The sequence below is a fragment of the Lycorma delicatula genome, chromosome 5, assembly GCF_047948215.1.
Source record: "Lycorma delicatula isolate Av1 chromosome 5, ASM4794821v1, whole genome shotgun sequence".
NCBI classification, from domain to species: Eukaryota; Metazoa; Arthropoda; class Insecta; order Hemiptera; family Fulgoridae; genus Lycorma; species Lycorma delicatula.
In genome coordinates this window covers 105993724-106015317 of record NC_134459.1, presented here as the reverse complement: position 1 = coordinate 106015317, position 21594 = coordinate 105993724, and the positions used below count along the sequence as shown (strand labels likewise).

At 28.4% G+C, this 21594-nt stretch overlaps 1 protein-coding gene across 2 annotated transcripts in view; it reads right to left on the bottom strand.

The window, feature by feature from the left end:
• The window catches only part of Ranbp16 (Ran-binding protein 16), an 85471-nt gene extending 64333 nt beyond the window's left edge, over positions 1 to 21138 (bottom strand). For both annotated transcript variants that reach the window (XM_075366806.1, XM_075366807.1), the window contains exons 1-5: positions 21078 to 21138; positions 14642 to 14882; positions 12774 to 12940; positions 5814 to 6038; positions 2185 to 2385 (exon numbers count right to left, since the gene is read on the bottom strand). In XM_075366806.1, the coding sequence (XP_075222921.1) occupies positions 2185 to 2385; positions 5814 to 6038; positions 12774 to 12940; positions 14642 to 14882; positions 21078 to 21092 (849 nt within the window). In that variant the 5' untranslated portion in view covers positions 21093 to 21138. The remainder of the gene's footprint in view (positions 1 to 2184; positions 2386 to 5813; positions 6039 to 12773; positions 12941 to 14641; positions 14883 to 21077) is intronic.
• Between the last annotated feature and the right edge of the window lie 456 nt (positions 21139 to 21594).

Below are 21594 nucleotides of genomic sequence, written 5' to 3'. Positions count from 1 at the left end.
TATAATTGTGATATAGGTGGCAAACAAGAATGTAAAATTTCTTTCTATCAATAATTAACTAGAAATAAATATTATGCTAATTTCATCAAGTTAAACGCACTTAATAAAACAGCACAAAAATGTGTAAGAATTAAAAAAATAATTTAAAAGATTTTAATTAGAATTTAATAAAATATATACATTTTTTTAAAATTAAAACTTATGATCAATTACATTTTGAAAACTTATTATTAATTATTTGTATATGCTTGAGAAGAATTTCCATGAAAGCCTATAAATACAAACACATATGCAGCTATACTTACTTAAAAATAAAGGGTAAATTTTGCAATCTCACAACCCGTGAAGTTTCTCAGATCTATATTTAAACAATCTTATACACTATCCATTTATCCCCTTGGTCATAATAAATGTTTTTCATAAAAGATATATACTTCAATAACTGAATTTCAATATGATAAACTCAAAAAACTGACAGCAACTCAAACACTATTTTATATGATCGTACATTAACTGCATCCAGTGTGTATGGTTTATTTTTTTAGGATGAATCAAAACAAACAGTATTGTTTTGGCACTGGAAATATTTTTAAAAAAATATCACTTGCTTCTCCTAAGTTAACTGTATCCAACAAAACACGGTGACATACTAACCTTGAAAATATTTTGCGTGGACAATCTGTTTTATAACTGATTATACAATTTAGCCCTTTATAATAAATAACAGCATCACTTCCATTGTTAAACGCTATCTGATATGTTTAGATCTTTACATAATTTAAATACTTCCAATCTTGGCATTTGCCTTTTTGTTTTTATAGCCCTTTTTTAATAGTCTTTTAAAGAATTTTGAATGGTAAAATATTCATAATTTTTCTCTTTTTACATTTTGAATAATTTGATTCTGTGGAATCATACTCTCATTATCTTTAAATCTTAAAATGAAGTTTTGATTTCTCATAGAATTAAATTTTTTGGTAGAGTCTTTGCAGCTGCATTTAATCACAAAGACTATAAATATTACTATGATGAATCATAATAAAAAAATGTATAGCAAACTTTGCAACCATTTCCTTTATAAAATGCTTGATCAATTATTTAATAATATAATTCACAGAACAAACTTTGCCTTTGATAATTCACACTGCTATAACTAACAAGGTATGTATAATAATATCAGTTTCTTACCAATCAGTAATGTAAATAAACACGTTAAATTTAATGATACCTGCTATCTATGATAAAAGGATTAAACTATTCTAATAACCAATTTTAACTAAGAGGCTGAGTAAAAAAAACATTCTTCTTAATTTTTTACTTATCTTCAACATTATTACAAATTATGTTCTGAAAAATTTGGATCACCTCAGTACAAAAATTGAGGAGTGAAGCAGTTCCCCATAGCCTTCTTCACTGAGCCAAATATTGATGGATATTGGCATGCAAAGCCCACTGAAATGGCAGATGTTAGGTTCTTTCAAGTTACACTTCATTCTAATCAGAGCAGGGATTATAAGGTGAATATCATCACTCTGAAAAAGTAACTTTGACTATCTTAAGTCTCCTGACCTCAAATACATTACATGCAGCGTAATCAAAAGAAAGACTGAGACAGTAAAGAAAAAAAATTAATGTACATTTTCTGTTATGAAACAATACATTGCCTTTACTCAGTATAGCCATTAACCATTTTTTTGGTTAACTGTGATCATGATGCCCGAGAATGAAATGTGTATAATGAATCTCCTAGCAGCTTGATTATTGTCATTAATTTTTATAAAACTCTTCAACCCAAAAGCAAGCTGTGTACCTGTCTTAGGATCTATAATGACTAATTACAAAGTGATAAGTAAATGGCATATTTTGGCATTATTCTGTCACAGTAGCGCCTCCTAACCTCTTTCTTAATTTTTCCACCGCCTATTTTGAAATTGCATTTTCCTGGTTAACAAGTTATTTTAACACTACAAAAAATGGTTCTAAACAATCTGATTAAATAACATAATCTCATCTCACATTAAAAATCAGCTAATTAAAACTTTATTGATTTTTTAAATTGTTCCAATCAAATCAACAGCTGACAAATAAAAATCACTTGATAATTGTACATTATACAATACAAAATGTTATTAGTTAAATCATAATTTACAGTAAATATTTTTGAATAATAAATTATTAACTTACTAATGGGGACAAAGTATTAGGAAGAGAATGATAAAGATCAAAGAATAACTTAAGTGTGGTATAATCAAGAAATGCTGGTCTCCAACTGGTAGGTATCTGAACTGTACAAAGATCATCAGATGATTCATCAGTAGATGTACCAATAAAATCAAATGTTAAACAATTATGAGCTAACCTCAAAAGTTGAGTCATCAATCCATGCTGAAACAAAATAATTTTTTTTTTTAATATAATACAAAACTTCACAATTCATATTTGGATAAGTTGCATCAGTTACTATGAAAATCATATGATATTTACAAATAAAAATACAACTTAAGATCTTATATTTATTGTACTGCTAAATATATTTATATTTATGAACATTTATGAGGTTTGTTGTGAAATTCCCAAACTTCTTAAATTGTATGACAGTTAATGTACTAAATGGAATGTGTAATACATTGTAACTTTCCAGCAACATGTATAGCAGCCCACTGAAAACCACATTGTAATATTTTGTTTCGTCATTGTACTACATCTATTTGTGTCAAGAAGTGTTACATGTGCAGTGCAATTTTTACTGCATTTAAAATGAGTTTTTATCATGAGGAAAAAACGTAAAATATAGGTGTTAAACAAGGAAAATCATGTATGGAAATATTTGAAATATTAAAAACAAATGTGGAGGTTGGCTTTATGCTGGACTCGAACATATGAGCAGTGGAAACATTTAGAAGATACCTGAAATTCAACTGATGATGATCCTCGTTAAGTCTGATCATTAACACCCAAAATTGATGAAACTGCTGCCAATGGTAAGGAATTGATCTTTTGTAACCTATTTTAACTGTTTGTGAAGAACTAAGTATCTCAAAAACTGTGAAATGAAATTATGCAAAATTTAGCATAAATCACATTTAACCTACATTTGTATCTTGTCTATTGACTGATGAGCAAAACAGAATCAAATCGATATGGGCTCATGAGGATAAAAATTGTTAAAAAAATATCTATGAATAAAAATATTGATATATCTATCAATAAAAATATTGTCAAATATAATGCCTATGAGGCATAGGTGATTGAATGTCAATACAAAAGTTCAATTTACAAAAAGTTCAAAAGTTCAATACAAAAAGCACTACGAAAAAAGCAAGACTGTTTATAGTAAAACATTAGTTATGTCTTCACTCTTTTTTTTTTTACTGTGAGGGCATTGTCTATCATAAATTCTTGTAGAAGGAAAGTCAGTAAATACGAAGCACTGCCTTTAAGTAATGAAATGCCTTCATGAGGCTATCAGTAAAAAGCATCTGAAGCTCAGTAGCCAAACTGTATAGTGTCTAGAATGAAGAGTTCCAGAAATGTTTTGAAGGATGGAAGAAATGGTATATTCAAAGTGGAGGGGCTATTTTAAGTCAACAAGGGCAAGTAGCTTTTAAGATAAACAGAACACTTTTTATTTAAAGAATTTGGGAATTTTGTGGCCTAACCTTAAAGGATTCTAAATATTAACATGAAAAATGGAACGCTCAACTTAAAAACTCCACACAAAACCAAATAAAATAACACTACTTGAAAGGTAGTAACCTTTCAAAATATTATATCAGTTTATACTTCAACAGTTTACTACTGGTAGCAATAAACTAAACACTAAAATAAATACTAATATTGGAGCTGTAGCTTAGTTTATTACAAAAAATCCTTTTCCTTTTAGATAATAAATGACATAGGAAATATTAGTAATTATTTTTAAACCATTATTTTAAAAAACAGTATTGTTTCAAGTGTTTATCCTTATTACAGGAAACTTTATCAAAGTAGATTAACTGCCCTCAGTGATAATATAATAGTGACACAGCTGCATCATTTAGAACAGTAAAAGTAATCACTCGCTGGAATGAATTATACAAAAACAATTTATATAAAGCAATAATTCTGAATATTTACAAAAATCCTTTGTAAAACTTAATGCTAAACAAGAGCTCAATAAAACAACTGAAAATTAATGTATGAACTAATATTAATTATAATTAGTTTTACTTATACTGGCTAACATACTGCAGAGGAACTGAAAAAATTCTTCACAAATAAAACATTATTATACATTTTTAAAACATTTTACAACCTCACAATAATTTTTTGAATGAACAGTTGGAGCAAAGAGAAAATTTATATCAGGGACTCTTCTGTGAAAAATATTATATTTTATATCTGACTTATCAACCCCCCCCCCCCCCCTTTACACCACAACACAAATTACACATTGGGTGTCAATACGTACACATATACAAATGTGTAAAAATATGTTTTGGATTCATTTGTTTTTTAATTAGTACTCGACTGGATTATTATGATAAAAAAAACAAATCATAAAATCACTTTAAAAATATCCACCAATTATTTCAACAATGCATTTATGAAAATGGTGTGTTGAAAAAAAATCATGGAACACATTAGGAGCTGTATAACGGCTGCTCAAGCACTACTGAGAATAATGGTTACAATTATTTCATAGTTCTGGTGATCTCACTACATAATACTATGGCACATACAGCCGAAAGATTTTGCTGCCACATGTTATAGACACTTTCTTATACTTACCTTAAAGTCATATATTTGGATATTTTTCTCTATTGTTTTAAATGTTCTATATATCATTACTTTGCAATTAGTAATGTTCTTAAAACATTGTGTGACCTCCCCCCTCTTTGAAGAGCTCTGACCTATTCAATTAAGTCATAAAAAGTTCTCACCAGTTATATTCTTTCCCTATTGCATGGCAATAACACCAGAATAACTTTAATAAATGACACTAGGTACATAACTTTTTCTACATAATGTATCACAATTTTTCTACATTATTAAACACAATATTTAAAAATACTGAAAAGTTATCCTCATGATAATTAACACATTTTTTATGACAATGCTTAAACATTTTTAAATACTTAAATAATCCTTTATGACAAAATACTTACTTAAAATGAATTTATCATAATGATTAATCAAATTAGTGAATATCAAAATTTTCTACATGATAAAAATAGTTAAGATTCCTTTCCTGAACCCTAATAAAAAATAAAAAAGGTAATAAATTTATAAAATTTAACTTAAAGCTATTAATAAACTTAAATATTTCTATCAAACTTAGCTTAAATAAAGCTATCAATAAACTTAAAGCTTTTAAGTTTGCACAAAATAAATAAAACTGGTACTTTTGAAAATTTTTTGTAAGATTACAACTGGAGAAATAAAAAAAACCTACACTAAAATTTAGTTTTTATACTTTAGTAGTAGTTTTAAAAACAATCAACTACTGTGAGAGTTAATATGTTTTAATTTTGTACAGCCTTTTAAGTTAAGTTTCATGATGGATAAACATGGAAGAAACTATAAAATATCTTTTAGAAGCAATAAGTAGAAATAAAAATTTTAGTCTTACTTAAACCATTATTTACAACTCATGCTGTTTTCAAACAGATCAAGGAAAATAAGTTATAAAAACTAACATATTTCTAAATATGAAATGCAAAGAGAAGGCCTAAATAAAATTTTCTGTATTAAAAATTAAGTAGAATCTTTACTTTTCTAACAGTAGTAAAGAAATAAAAAATAAATACAATTTCAAATATAAATTTACTTACTTGTGCTTCATCACTAAAATTAAGACTTTTACAATTTTCACTGGCAGTTGTTAATAGTGTGCAAGAAATTCTAAAAATTTCAAAAAGCTGTGTATCTCTAAATGAAGATGCAATTTTTCTGTGTTTTGTAAGAGATCTATTAGCATCAGCTTCTGATATTTGATTCATCTCACAAGTTAACTGTGATAATAACTGAACACCAATCATACAATGCTCAACAGAGCCCTGAAAAAACCCGATAAAAAATACATTTATATAAAATTCATCAAGAAATTTCATTTATTATGATACTTAGTAAACATGATCTGAAATCGAACTGCTATAGTTCTGAAGATCTATCTGTAATGCTACAGTGGTCATCATGAAAGATGGCGCTTGTGTTTAAACTATTGTATTTCAGTTAAAAAAAAAATTCACAATAAAAATGAAGGTGTCATACTGAAAAGTGCAAAATTTTTGCACTAACTGGATTTGGCTGATTTTAGTTACTATCATTCGTTTGAAAATTAGTTAAAATTCGTTTTAAAAAGCGGAAAACTCACTCACTACTTTTTGCACTTTTTTTGAGAACATCAACCTTGAATTATTATTAAATCAAAACCAATCGAGATTCTACTTTTGAAGTATATTAAACAATTGTTTATGAATAATTATAATTAAGCTTTAGTAAAAACTACTATTATTTAAGCATATAGGTTGTTTCAAGTAAAACCATCATATTTAGGTTAACATTAAGTATAAAAAAAATAAATTTTTGCTAATATTCATTAATTTTGCAGAATTCATATTTGTAGAGTTTAAATTAATAAATTCATGTTTTATGGTGAGGATCATTTACAGGATCACAAAAATCGATTTAAAAATGTGGCAAAATATGATGGACTGAAGAAAACATCTCAACGAGCAGTACAGTCTCAACCACTACATACCTTCTGCTTGTATTCTGTGAATCCTTTATAGCACTATGTTTTAACCAGTACATGTTAATAAATATATATATATAAAAATTAATATTTGTTTGTCTGTCAGTTCCAACTTAACTTCAGATCTACCAGACAGATTTGTCTAAAATTTTGCACGCCTACACTTTGGAGGCCTGCGGTGGTGAACATAGGCTAATTTTTTTGGACCTCCGACATAACAAAATTTAAAACACTTTATTTCTTCCCTAAACCTTATTTAATTTTTAAAATGACTTTGATTTTCAAGAAAAATTTAATTTTTAGCCAACATTTTGAAGCCCTGCGGTGAACGTAGGCTAATTTTTTTGGACCTTCGACATAATGAAAATTTTACAACAAAATTTAAAACACTTTATTTCTTCCTTAAAGCTTAATTAATTTTCAAAATGACTGATTTTCAAGAAAAATTTAATTTTTAGCTAACTTTATTTTCAACACTGAATTGATTAATTTTGAAAAGGGCTGAAGTTTTAATGTACAGTTATTCCTAAGCGGTCACTTTCCAATCTTGACTGTCATTCGTCTTCAGTCTCTGGCGCATGAACAGTTTTCATCATACATGCTTTTTTTGTATTTCTCCCAATTGAAGAATGTCCTTTAGGCATGGTATGATGTTTTGAAAAAAGATCACAGAATTTAAAAGATTGCAGTTAAATACTTTACACACTTTAAATTAGTAACACACACATGATAAACAAAAGCAGCTATTTATTTATGTTGTTAAATAGCTGTAAAAAATTGTAAATTAATGAATCGTAAAAATTACATATGCATGTGCGCTAAATCAATTGAAACTTAGCAATTGAGAAACAACTGAGCAATGGGCAATGCGATTAGGTTTGGGGGCACAGCCCCCATGTCGGAAAAAAAAAAAAAAATGGATTTTCTGTTATCAGATAACGTATCTAAATTGCATGACATTTTTTCTAAAAACATTAAGCTCTTAACTTGGAGTAAAGTTGATAACGTCAAAAATGTTTCAGTTGAAAAAAGAACTGAAAAACCAAAGTGCCGAGCGAAGCGAGGCCTGGCTGGGAGGTCAAGCAAACCCGGGCCGAGCGGCTAGTTACATTATACAAAAATTAATATATTAATGCAATTACGAGTATATTTCAAGTCATGCACGGAATAAAAAAGGTGCCTTCCTTTAGGTTTATAAAACAAATAATAAAATGATATATAATTAATAAAAATAATGAAACTGTTAAGAAACACGGTTGTTTTTAAGCATTGTTTTCTGAATTATTATTGAATACTGATGTAGACCTAATAGAATTAAATTTATGCTCCTGTTCATGGGTAAGAGACTGTTGTGCAACAGCAGATAATGCTATAGTGGATGATTCATAACTTCCTGAACTGCAAATGTTATTATTGCTATATCTTTATGTTCTTACTTTATTATATCTTACATATTATTTTCAATATATTATTTATATTATCTTACATATTATGATGTCATAGTATATTAGTATAAATTAATTGCAATGCCAGTCTTCATTCTGATGGGTTCATTAAGCCCTGAGTTGTGATATCTAATAAATTAGTTGGATTTTTGATTTCCACATGTTCAGTTTGTGTCAGTTTCTTAACAAGTTTATTTAAGGTGTCGTGTTATGTCAAAGACAGTTTAGAATAGTATGTTATTTGCATTTTTTATCGGGTTATAAGTTAAAGATTTTTTTGTTTTTTTTGATTATTCTAAGAGTATCTTTAGTGTAATATGAATGAGATAGAAACACCTACGTTTTCCAAAAGACATGTCCATACAATCAAGTGTGGTTCTTGAAATGTAACTACAATGTGTATACATTTTTTTCAAAAGCTATCTGACTTTGAATTCTGTAGCACGATTAACTTTGTTAAATTCAAGAAGAGGATGATGAAGCCTTTGAGGAATGACTTTTAGATTAAGTTCTGTAAGTAATTATTACAAACAATTTTTACAAATTTTTGAATGATTTCAAACTGAGGATCTTAACTTCATTTACCTGGACTTCTATGAAATAGTTTTCACTACTACTGTAATAAAATATTAAAAATAAATAATGCGGAAGCAGTATTTCATTTTTTTTTTTAAATTTCAATGTTATATTAAATTGTATGTTTACTGATATGGTTTTAATGCCTTTTTGTAATCTGTTATTCTGTTTATACAATTCTCTTTGATAGAAATATTGTGAATAATTATAAAAATAAAAATAACAACACTAACAGTAGTAATAATAGTAGTTACAAAAATTATAATTTATAATATTAATGAAGTATAAAGTAATCTGATAAAACTGTGTGAAAGGCAATATTAAACCATGCCTGCATGATGCTGGCCTGTATAGCAATGAAAAGGATGCACATACTTTTTGAATGATCATTTCATAGCTTTCCCACCTCAATTAAAAGCATAATATTAAATACTTTATTTTCAAAATACAGTCATCTTAACCAAATTGTTTCAAGGATTACAACAACGGGTTTTTCCCATAAAATAGTTTTTTTTTGTCTTCAGTCATTTGACTGGTTTGATGCAGCTCTCCAAGATTCCCTATCTAGTGCTAGTCATTTCATTTCAGTATACCCTCTACATCCTACATCCCCAACAATTTGTTTTACATATTCCAAACGTGGCCTGCCTACACAATTTTTCCCTTCTACCTGTCCTTCCAATATTAAAGCGACTATTCCAGGATGCCTTAGTATGTGGCCTATAAGTCTGTCTCTTCTTTTAACTATATTTTTCCAAATGCTTTTTTCTTCATCTATTTGCCGCAATACCTGTTCATTTGTCACTTTATCCACCCATCTGATTTTTAACATTCTCCTATAGCACCACATTTCAAAAGCTTCTAATCTTTTCTTCTCAGATACTCCGATCGTCCAAGTTTCACTTCCATATAAAGCGACACTCCAAACATACACATTCAAAAATCTTTTCCTGACATTTAAATTAATTTTTGATGTAAACAAATTATATTTCTTACTGAAGGCTCGTTTAGCTTGTGCTATTCGGCATTTTATATCGCTCCTGCTTCGTCCATCTTTAGTAATTCAACTTCCCAAATAACAAAATTCTTCTACCTCCATAATCTTTTCTCCTCCTACTTTCACATTCAGTGGTCCATCTTTGTTATTTCTACTACATTTCATTACTTTTGTTTTGTTCTTGTTTATTTTCATGCGATAGTTCTTGCGTAGGACTTCATCTATGCCGTTCATTGTTTCTTCTAAATCCTTTTTATTCTCGGCTAGAATTACTATATCATCAGCAAATCGTAGCATCTTTATCTTTTCACCTTGTACTGTTACTCCGAATCTAAATTGTTCTTTAACATCATTAACTGCTAGTTCCATGTAAAGATTAAAAAGTAACGGAGATAGAGAACATCCTTGTCGGACTCCCTTTCTTATTATGGCTTCTTTCTTATGTTCTTCAATTGTTACTGTTGCTGTTTGGTTCCTGTACATGTTAGCAATTGTTCTTCTATCTCTGTATTTGAACCCTAATTTTTTTAAAATGCTGAACATTTTATTCCAGTCTACGTTATCGAATGCCTTTTCTAGGTCTATAAACGCCAAGTATGTTGGTTTGTTTTTCTTTAATCTTCCTTCTACTATTAATCTGAGGCATAAGATTGCTTCCCTTGTCCCTATACTTTTCCTGAAACCAAATTGGTCTTCTCCTAACACTTCCTCCACTCTCCTCTCAATTCTTCTGTATAGAATTCTAGTTAAGATTTTTGATGCATGACTGGTTAAACTAATTGTTCTGTATTCTTCACATTTATCTGCCCCTGCTTTCTTTGGTATCATTACTGTAACACTTTTTTTGAAGTCTGACGGAAATTCCCCTTTTTCATAAATATTACACACCAGTTTGTATAATCTATCAATCGCTTCCTCACCTGCACTGCGCAGTAATTCTACAGGTATTCCGTCTATTCCAGGAGCCTTTCTGCCATTTAAATCTTTTAATGCTCTCTTAAATTCAGATCTCAGTATTGTTTCTCCCATTTCATCCTCCTCAACTTCCTCTTCTTCCTCTATAACACCATTTTCTAATTCATTTCCTCCGTATAACTCTTCAATATATTCCACCCATCTATCGACTTTACCTTTCGTATTATATATTGGTGTACCATCTTTATTTAACACATTATTAGATTTTAATTTATGTACCCCAAAATTTTCCTTAACTTTCCTGTATGCTCCGTCTATTTTACCAATGTTCATTTTTCTTTCCACTTCTGAACACTTTTCTTTAATCCACTCTTCTTTCGCCAGTTTGCACTTCCTGTTTATAGCATTTCTTAATTGCCGATAGTTCCTTTTACTTTCTTCATCACTAGCATTCTTATATTTTCTACGTTCATCCATCAGCTGCAATATATCGTCTGAAACCCAAGGTTTTCTACCAGTTCTCTTTAATCCGCCTAAGTTTGCTTCTGCTGATTTAAGAATTTCCTTTTTAACATTCTCCCATTCTTCTTCTACATTTTCTACCTTAACTTTTTTACTCAAGACCTCTTGCGATGTCCTCCTCAAAAATCTTCTTTACCTCCTCTTCCTCAAGCTTCTCTAAATTCCACAGATTCATCTGACACCTTTTCTTCAGGTTTTTAAACCCCAATCTACATTTCATTATCACCAAATTACGGTCACTATCAATGTCTGCTCCAGGGTAAGTTTTGCAGTCAACGAGTTGATTTCTACATCTTTGCTTAACCATGATATAATGTATCTGATACCTTGCAGTATCGCCTGGCTTTTTCCAAGTGTATATTCTTCTATTATGATTTTTAAATTGGGTGTTGGCAATTACTAAATTATACTTCGTGCAAAACTCTATAAGTCGGTCCCCTCTTTCATTCCTTTTGTCTAGCCCATATTCACCCACTATATTTCCTTCCTTGCCTTTTCCAATGCTTGCATTCCAATCTCCAACTATTATTAAATTTTCATCTCCTTTTACGTGTTTAATTGCTTCATCAATCTCTTCGTATACACATTCTACCTCATCATCATCATCATGGGCGCTTGTAGGCATATAGACGTTAACAATCGTCGGTTTAGGTTTTGATTTTATCCTTATTACAATGACTCTATTGCTATGCGTCTTGAAATACTCCACTCTCCTCCCTATCTTCTTGTTCATCACGAAACCTACTCCTGCCTGCCCATTATTTGACGCTGAGTTAATTACTCTAAAGTCACCTGTCCAAAAGTCGCCTTCCTCTTGCCACCGAACCTCACTAATTCCTACTATATAAAATAGTTATTGAAACTAAACATAAGGATGTCTTGTAAAATAACTCTGCATGCTTAAATAATAGTAGTTTGGGCTAAATCTTAATTATAATTAAGAAATAATCATTTAATCTACCTCAAAATTATAAAATGCTTATCGGTTTTGATTTTAAAGTAATTCAAAGTTGATGTTTTCAAAAAAAATGTAAGTTTTCTGTTTTTCACGCCCCTAACTTTCAAATGAATTATGGTAACTAAAATCGGCTGAATCCAGTTAGAACAAAAATAATTGCACAGTTTCCAATGATATCTCCATTTTTATTGTGGTATTTTTTTGCACTGAAATACAATAGTTTAAACACAAGTGCCATCTTTCATGATGACCACTATAAATAGGAATACTTAGTAATTCCAGCACCTTATTAAATTCTTAATAATCAATAATAATTATATTGGATTACTTTAAAAATCATTCATAAACAACACAAACCATTTTTTATCACACAATCTGACAGACACTGTAGCCTTTATTATATATATACGTGAGGACATTTTTATTATTGAAAAAGATTGCTAACTGCAGCAATATGTAAGTTTATATTTATTAATAATATCAACGTAAAAGATAAGTAAAGTTAGGTTTTTGAGATTCCAAATGCTAGCTATTTTGGTGTGTTTAATGATGATTTTTACTTAAAATTATATATTATATAATAATAAATAACATATGAATTTAAACGTTAATAAAAGAACTTACCTGTAAAAATTTACTGACATCTGTAACAACATTCCTAAATACATATTCATCTTTATCACTATCAAACCAACCTAGTTTTGATATTCTGGCAAACAGTGTAACCAAAGCTTGAATTACAAAATTTGGTAGTTTTGGACGGGTAGCCAAATAATTGAGGATATAATTACCTGTAAACAAGGTAGACATTAATTAACAAATAAAATGAATGACAGCATCTTAATCTTTGATCTAGATCAGTTACATCTTTATTTTCACTAGTATATCCCTTGAAAATTCAAGGGTATGACACAGTTCTCAAACTTTTTAGGAAGTAGTCTCACATGAAGAATTTACCTCAAAAAGATTTTTGAAGTCACCAATTTTTTCTTTAAAAAAAAAGTTTGTAAAGTTGAGATTTTGTCAATTTTAAATTCGGTTAGTTTTGCGAGGAATTTTCTTAGTACAAGATAGAATATGCTTAAGACATAAAATATTAATCCATTTTAAGCAAATTAATGAGAATTTTGTTTGAACTTGATATATTTAAAAAGAAAGTATCTTCAAATCTCAAAAAAGTACAGAACTGACCGATGCATCAAAACAAATTGGTAGATGGATTCACTCTCTGAACTGTTGCCAATGTACAAATGAGATGCACATACAAATTGTCCTGTAAGAAACAGACATAATGCTGCCTCTTTTATAGTGGCTGTATTAACTGGGCTGTTCAATAAGCTGGAGAAATACTCTGTCTATATATCTGTGGTTCTGTTAGAAAGCTAACAGAACTGTTAGAAAGCCCATGATAACCACAAGTTTCATCAATAATAACCAAAAGACTGCAAAAAGTCATCCCCCCTCTTCTTCATGATCAGCAGTAATTGAGCCAGCTGTAAGCATGTATGCCTGTGGTCACCCATACACAAGAATGGATATGAAGAATGGTAACAGCATTCTTGGCATCTACTCTAGTGTGTGGATGTACAATGTACAAATAAATACTTTTCAACACTGAAATTGATTTCTGATTATACTATCAGCATTACGTGCTATTTAATTTAGGAACAATATCCCATACTGTAAATTATTATTAATGTTAACTAAGGTGATCTCTTCTGTTGATCTTTTTGGGCATCAGTATTGTGATTCATGGTCAACATGTTCTTGGCCATATTTTTAAAAGTTTTACTCCATTACTGGATAGTTATGTTGGACAAATTTTCTATACCAAATTCATGTCTCATCTTTCATACATTTCTGATGCTTTCAGGCCATCTTTTATAATAAATTAATAATAAACAAATTAATACTTGTTCCAGTGCATAAAACTTAAGCATTCTTTTATTTAGCAAGTAATGAAAATTGCAATTCAAATTTATATGGTCTTTGTATAAAAACAATTCTTTTATTTTTATAAAAAGAATATACAGATTAATGCTTATGAAAAAAGACAGGGAAAAATCTCTTGCTTTATTTCTTGAAATCCATTTGTTATACTACCTAAGTCCAAGACCAAGTTATTTTATTAGAGTAAATGGGTCCCAAATTTGTATTATTTATACAATTTTTTAAACAACTTTTCTATTGAAATTTTTTATTAATTATAATCAAATTCTTGTATCAATATTTTTCATTAGTGTGCAAAAAAAATGCAAAGTTTTGTTTGCTATCACTAAATACTAAAGAGACTTCCAGCTTAACTTGTTTACTTGATGAATACAATATTTTCTCTTTATTCTATTTCATAGTAACTATAAAAATATATTTTAAAAAAAATCTTTACTGATAACTTAATAAAAGTACATGTACAATAAAATATGATCTTTTTAAGTTTTTAAGAGTTTGTAGCTTAATACTAATGTTAATTATATGCAAAACAAAATACATACGAATGTCAACTCTTTGTTGTAGACTAAGACCCTGTGCACTGCGAGAGACTAACTTTGTAAGAGTGGTTGCAGCCAATAGCTGCGCATAACACGAATCACCTCTATCCAACAGCAGTTGGCATTTTGATAAAGTATCTGGGGCGTTTTGAAATCCAACCAATGCTTTTTCTGCCTCAACTCGATGAGCTGGATCTGTTGATTCATACAATTCTTTACACAGAAGTTCCAGCTGGCGTACCTCCTGAAATGAAATAAATAAAGTCAATGAAAACTTCTAAAAGCTACAAATATTTAACTGTACACTTTTATACATGAAAAAGCTAGTAATCTTAAAGAATAATGAAATTTCATTTTTTAAATATAAACACATTTATTATACGTTGCATGTCTAAAACAATTGCATGATACCTCAATATTTCATAGATTTAAATCAAACTACTTTATTATAAGAAATATATCATGAATAAGAAATTATCTTGGATAAAAACATTTATAAATTTATTAGCAATTCAGCGCAAAAATAGTTATCATTCAACTAATTATAAAAATAAACTGTTTAACATTATTAAATTATACTGTTTGTAAAAAAGCTTGATAAAAATTGGGATTTTATTTACAACATAATCAAATAAGAACATCATTCTAAGACATCTGAGGCAGATTGAAAGCTGTTTTGATGGTTGTGTCTCACACATACCAATCGATTAATGAAAATTTATTAAGACCTTACTTAATGTAAAACTTCAAATGCTAGTACAACTTTGTAATTATTATAAAAAACAACACCTAAGTGATATTAAACTTAAATGAATCAACATAATGAATCGTAAAAGGTAACCTCCTCCATACCAAAAAAAAACAAACTCTTATTGCTCTATTATTTTATTTTGGTTAAAGTATCACCTAAGAAATACCTTAAAAGTTAATTATTAAAATAAATATAGATAAATTTCACCCTTTCAACAAAAAAATAAAAATAAAATTAATAAATAATAACAGACATTTACATATATTAATAGGAACTACACAAACCTATCTTGATTGTTTTACTATACTTCTTTATAATTTTATATTTACTAACAGTCTTGTAAATTTTATGTTTATTAGCCACGATGGAATGGAGACAGTATATGCATTTGGAGTAAGATGTGTGAATATGTGTGTGCATGCATGTGTATGTCTATTGCCATTTTCCTCAAAAACTACTGGACTGATCTCAATGTGTTTTTTCCATTACATAGGTATCACTTCAGAGATTGTTCTTAAACATTTTTTTACGGTTACAGGCCACCAAGAGGTGTTGTTTCTCTAAAACAGCTGGGCCAATTTTGATGCGGGTTTTTGCACTATATAATCACCTCATTGCATTACATAGGTATCATCTCAGAGCAGGTTCTTAATTAGTTTTGTGGTTATAAGCTGCTATGGGGTGCTGTTGTAGATATGTTTCTTCAAAACAACTTTTGAATGATTGAAAGTTTTTCTAATCAATATTTTAAAGTTTAATTATCCTCTTGTAAAGTTTATTTAATTATTAAATTTATTCAATTTATTAAATTATCCAATTTAATTTCATTGTGGGTTTTATCTTAATAATATTTATTTTTTAATATCTTTACAGAATGATATTATCAATGAGTTATTTTTTTTTTTTAAAGAAAACTAAGAGAGAACTTCTTTCTGTTTTTTACATTGTTCGAATCAATCCCTTGGTAATAGTGTTTACAAAGAGGAAAGAGAATAAAATAATAAAATATTGTAGTATTTCAGAGAGAAAATTGGCTTAATAATTTGAAATGCATTTTGATGTATTTTTTATTAAACACCTTCTTTGTTTCTAATACTGCTAGCCCTCTTATAAAAGAAAATATTTTTTATATGTTTATATTTGATAAATGTTTCCATTCAAAGTTCAGAAAAAGAAAAACCAAAGAAGCAAAAAGGAAATAAAAAAATAAGTGAAAATGTAATTTTCAAAAGAAATAACTACAATTATTATGCAAATGTGAATGGCAGATACACGTGTAAAGATTATGCTTAAGTTTTTATTAAGCAAACTCTGCAAGGAAAACTATTTTGGTACTTTTCAAGAAATGCCCACAGTCAATCTGTAATAAGTCAGTTGTAGTTAGTTAGATGGCGCCACTGAAAGGGGAAAATAAATAAATAGTACATAATTTTTCTTTTTAAACACATACATTGTACTGTAATATCATTAAAATAATACAATGATACTGTAATAATAAAATAAAGTACAGTATTTTTTGGGTACAGTAATTTACTGTATAACTTAACCTAACCTGTATTTCTGCAGTAAACGTGAGTCTCAATTTACGAGATTTCATTATATGTGGAAATTTTCCAGAACATAACACCCGCATAAATTGAAGGTGCACTGTATAATAAATTTATCTTAGTAACTTAATATATATATATAAATTTATTTAATAAATAAATCTAAAAGTATAAATATAATTGAACTAAACTTAACCTACACTCACTAGTTAAGGTTAGTAAGCGAAGGTTAAGTTTGGTTAGATTATGTATATAATTTTGGATTTACTTATTACATAAATTTATAAATATATATTTATTCAGTTACTTATATAAATTTAATTATAATTTCGATTTATTCTTTCCTCTCAGTGGCGCCATCTAACAACTAACTACAGATCGCCTGTGGGAAACTTCTTGAAAAATACCCTTGCATTTATTGGAGTCCTAACACTGTAATTTCCAAAATGATCTTTTAAAAATTGTTATGTTTAAAAAAAAATATTTAAAAACAGTAATTTTTTGTAAGTATTTTTAGAAGAAAAGTATTCACTACTGAAAATATTTATATATATCCACTCCATATATTAATATATTCCACGTTAAGTATAGATGTAGTATTAGAAACTAAAAATTTACACACTATTCAATTAGCAGGAATGGTTTGGCTATAGCTCAAACTGCAATAATGATTTTAGTCTCTAATGGAGGGATAAATTGCAAAGGCAGTTTTACCATATTCATAATATTTTAGTTTATTTTTTTTTGAAATATTTAATCTTTATTTCATAATTCTAAAAAAACAAACTACAACAAATTAAATAATGGATTAGTACAGTAAATGGATTAGTGTGTAAAGTGCTGTACACTACAAAGTGTAACATTCATAGACAGCAAAATTTAACTTATACAGCAAAGTTAAATTTTAATTATGCTCATTACATAACTTACTGTTACCAGTACAGACATGACTGATCATTTTATATTTACATCAAATTTTTGATATAGCACTACTGTATTTTTATTTTAGTACCCATGAAAATAACAATGTATTTTTAACATTTACAAATATGGTGTCTCCTGAAAGACATAAAAAAAATAAGTATTACAGTTTTAACAATTAAGAATATACTGCAAAAACCAAGTAATTTAATGATAATTTACAAGGAAGAAATGAACTACAAGAAATTATTTAAATAACTAACAGACAATCATAGAATAAATGAAATTAAATGTTCTACTCTAAGTAATTACTGGATACGCATGACACACCAAAACAAATTTGGAATTCAATGCAAGAATGAAAAATTCAATTTTATGACAATATAATCTGCTCTAAAAATAACTTTCTACTTAAAGGAACAAATGATCCAAGCCAAATGTTAAATCTGCTGCTTTTCAAATAGAAGTAACTACTATTTTAAAAAATCAGAATAGATTTAGAAAAAAAAAATTATTTAGAAAATTTGTATAAAATCCTAGTTATGTTACTGTTATGCAACATATATTTTCATGAATTCTTATCATTTCCATATAATTTTAACAAAATTAATAAGGTAATCATTTCTTTAAAAATGCTAAATTTCAAAATAACTTTTATGTAAAATATTTCAAATTTTTGTTCGACACATTTTAATGACAATGGTCAAATCCTAAAATGATGGTAGCAAAATGATATCTTTAAAATATCAATCTTTTTCATGGATTATTAGGAATAACTAAACAGAATGTTAAACAACTTAGCATTTTAAGCGATTTTTTTTTTATTTATAAATGCCTAGCAATAAAAGGATTAAACTAAATATAGAGATAAAAAATAAATCGCTTTGTAGTGAGGCTTATAAATGCAGCCTATGATCACTAAATCTAAATTTTTTTGTTCAGAAAATCACTTTTCAGGAATTTTATTTCACCAGGTAAGACATATGACAAAGCTAGAGGAAATAAATAAAACTAGAAACTTAAATCTAAAGAATATTTTTAACCCCAAGATTTATGATTTTAACAATTTTACTGATGCTAAAAAAAAACTCAATTTACTTAGGTTATTATTATAGTCTAACAATACAAGTACTTATGACCATATCTAATAGTTTCAAATAAACTTGCATATAATTTTTTTTAAGTATAATAACTCCAAGAAACTATTTTTCATTTACCTTTCCTTCAATACTATATACACTACTTTAAAGAAACTTGCTTGCTTTGCTTTCTGTGGCAAAAAAATAAACTTTGTTCGCAATATCAGAATCACGGACAATCTTGGCTATAATTTTGTGCTGGATACCTTGTTTTTATTTTACTTACAGAAGCAGGGCAAATTGAGTTGTTTTTTTAATACACTTTTGGCACATAATTGGATAAAACATTAATAAATACTTAAAACAAAATTACCTATGCCTTATTTGAAAAAAAAATTAATAAATCAATTGCTGATTCAACTGCAAAAAAAACATTATTATAGCAAACACAAATATATTTGTAAAGTACTAAGGAATCTAATTATTTATAAGAAATATTAATTAACTCTGTTCATACAAGACAGGCCTATGATCCTCCCAATAAGTTCACACATCGTGAAATATGTCTCTACTACAAAACATGATTTGTTTTGCACTATGAGAAAAGTAACTTATGTAAGAGACTACACAATAAAAATATTTGAAGTGACTAATAATGCATACTTTGCAAAATATTAATTTACTCCTAAACAGTTAAAATACTTAAACAATATTTGGAATCCAAACCATAAAGTTTAAATGACAAGTAAATTAAAAGAATTTTCTTTTGAGAATGATTGAAAAACTTTTTATTTTAGAGAAAAAAAATTGAACCTGGCATCCCATCTACAAAGTCCTATAACATAATCTTCAAGTTTGCATAAACTGGGCTCTAACAAACAATTCATGCCAATATCACTTATGTAAGTTTCATTTTTCCTAAAGGGAGCACTATCTGTTTTACGATAAAATTACTTCTTGAAGATGAGTGTCATTGCCTTGCTTTGAAACTTCCTTTATAAATTGGTTGAGACTAATTAAAACTTAACTTGTCTACATAAATTTTTAACATATAATACTACTGAAAAGGTTAAAACTGATATACCTTTCATACACAAAGAACTGCTGCAAGGTTAGAATAGTGAAAAGATTCTTTGCTTATTGTTTGACAAACAAAAAAATTTCTGTATTTTTCCAATTTTTAATTATTTCACTCTCTTTTTTAGATATTCCAGAATCAATGGTGATGCTTATAACTAATGTAATATAAATAATTATCTACTAGTAATTAAAACAAATTTGGTAGCACAAGGCTGCATTAGTTTTTACATGTAATATTAGGACATATTATGTCACTTAGAAATAATACATTCAAGCTTTCTCTGTTCAACTGTTTTCAAATGCAAGAAAAGAATATCATAAAACAGGGTTATTTGGTGTCATGAATATCACAAAAGTAAGCATCCTGAAATATGAAATTTATTACAGTCATACAATCAAACTTCAACATACAATGCTTACTAATTTTTTTCTTTAATCTATAAAGTTGGGCCAGAAAAATTATGTCTAACAGAACGAACGAATGTATTTTTTTCGATGAGGATTCATAGATGTGATTAAATCTGTTCAGTAACAACCAAAATAGTTTCTCTCTCAGGTAAAAATTTTTCAGCGCACATAGCCTAAAAACAAAATAAATTTGGTATATAAATGGTAGGTTTTCAATAACTACTTATAACGTTCGTATTTCGTATTCCCATTTATATATTAAAAATAAAACGGCCGGCCTTGACAACCTTCTAAAAATGTTTAACCGCCTATATTTTTAAAAGCTCAAAACCTTTTCCAACAAAGTTACTAAACTACAATGTATAAAATTAATAGCTTTTGAATAGAATGACACACATTCAAGAACATAAGCTATCATAACAAAACTTTTGTAATACACATTCCGGTACAAATAAAACCTAAGCCGCAATCTCTTTCGCTCTGCCATGTTAGTAAACTATGGTTTTTCTCTACGTTATAAAACACAATGCGACGGAGGCACCTCAACCGATCGACGATTAATCAATTTATTACATCAACTTCAATAAGGTTTTAAATCAATCACAAAAAGTAAACAGTGTTATTGCATTTTTACACATTGTTTACGGACTCACCTGTTCCTCCGCCATTTTTGCAGCTTTCCATGCACAACCGGTGCTGCAATCTGCAAACAAGGGAGTGATCTGTACTATTGCCTATTTTTCTTCTTCTTCTTGCATGAACGAGATTGATTAAAATAGATTGGCATTAGTACAATTGTACGACTTTGTAAAATTAATTAGGATACAATAAGTAGTGTTTCTATTCTAGTTAAATAATGCTCGAAGTTATTTAAAGCTACAGTTATGTTAAAGTGTTACTTTCAGTTTTCTTTAATTATTATTTTACACAAAAGCGAGCAGGTCAAATTTTTGTAACTGCCGAGATCGGTAATTACATGACTTACCTGGAGTGCAGTTCAGCTTTATTTGTTGTTCCCTGCTTTAGTGAATGGCAATCGAATTTTAGTGTGAAACGTTACATTTCATTAACTCGTTGTCACGTCTAACTTGAAAACACCGTGTTTAAAGAGAAAAAAATCGTAATTTTACACAGATTACTAATCATCTTGAGATCAATGCCGAGATGTTT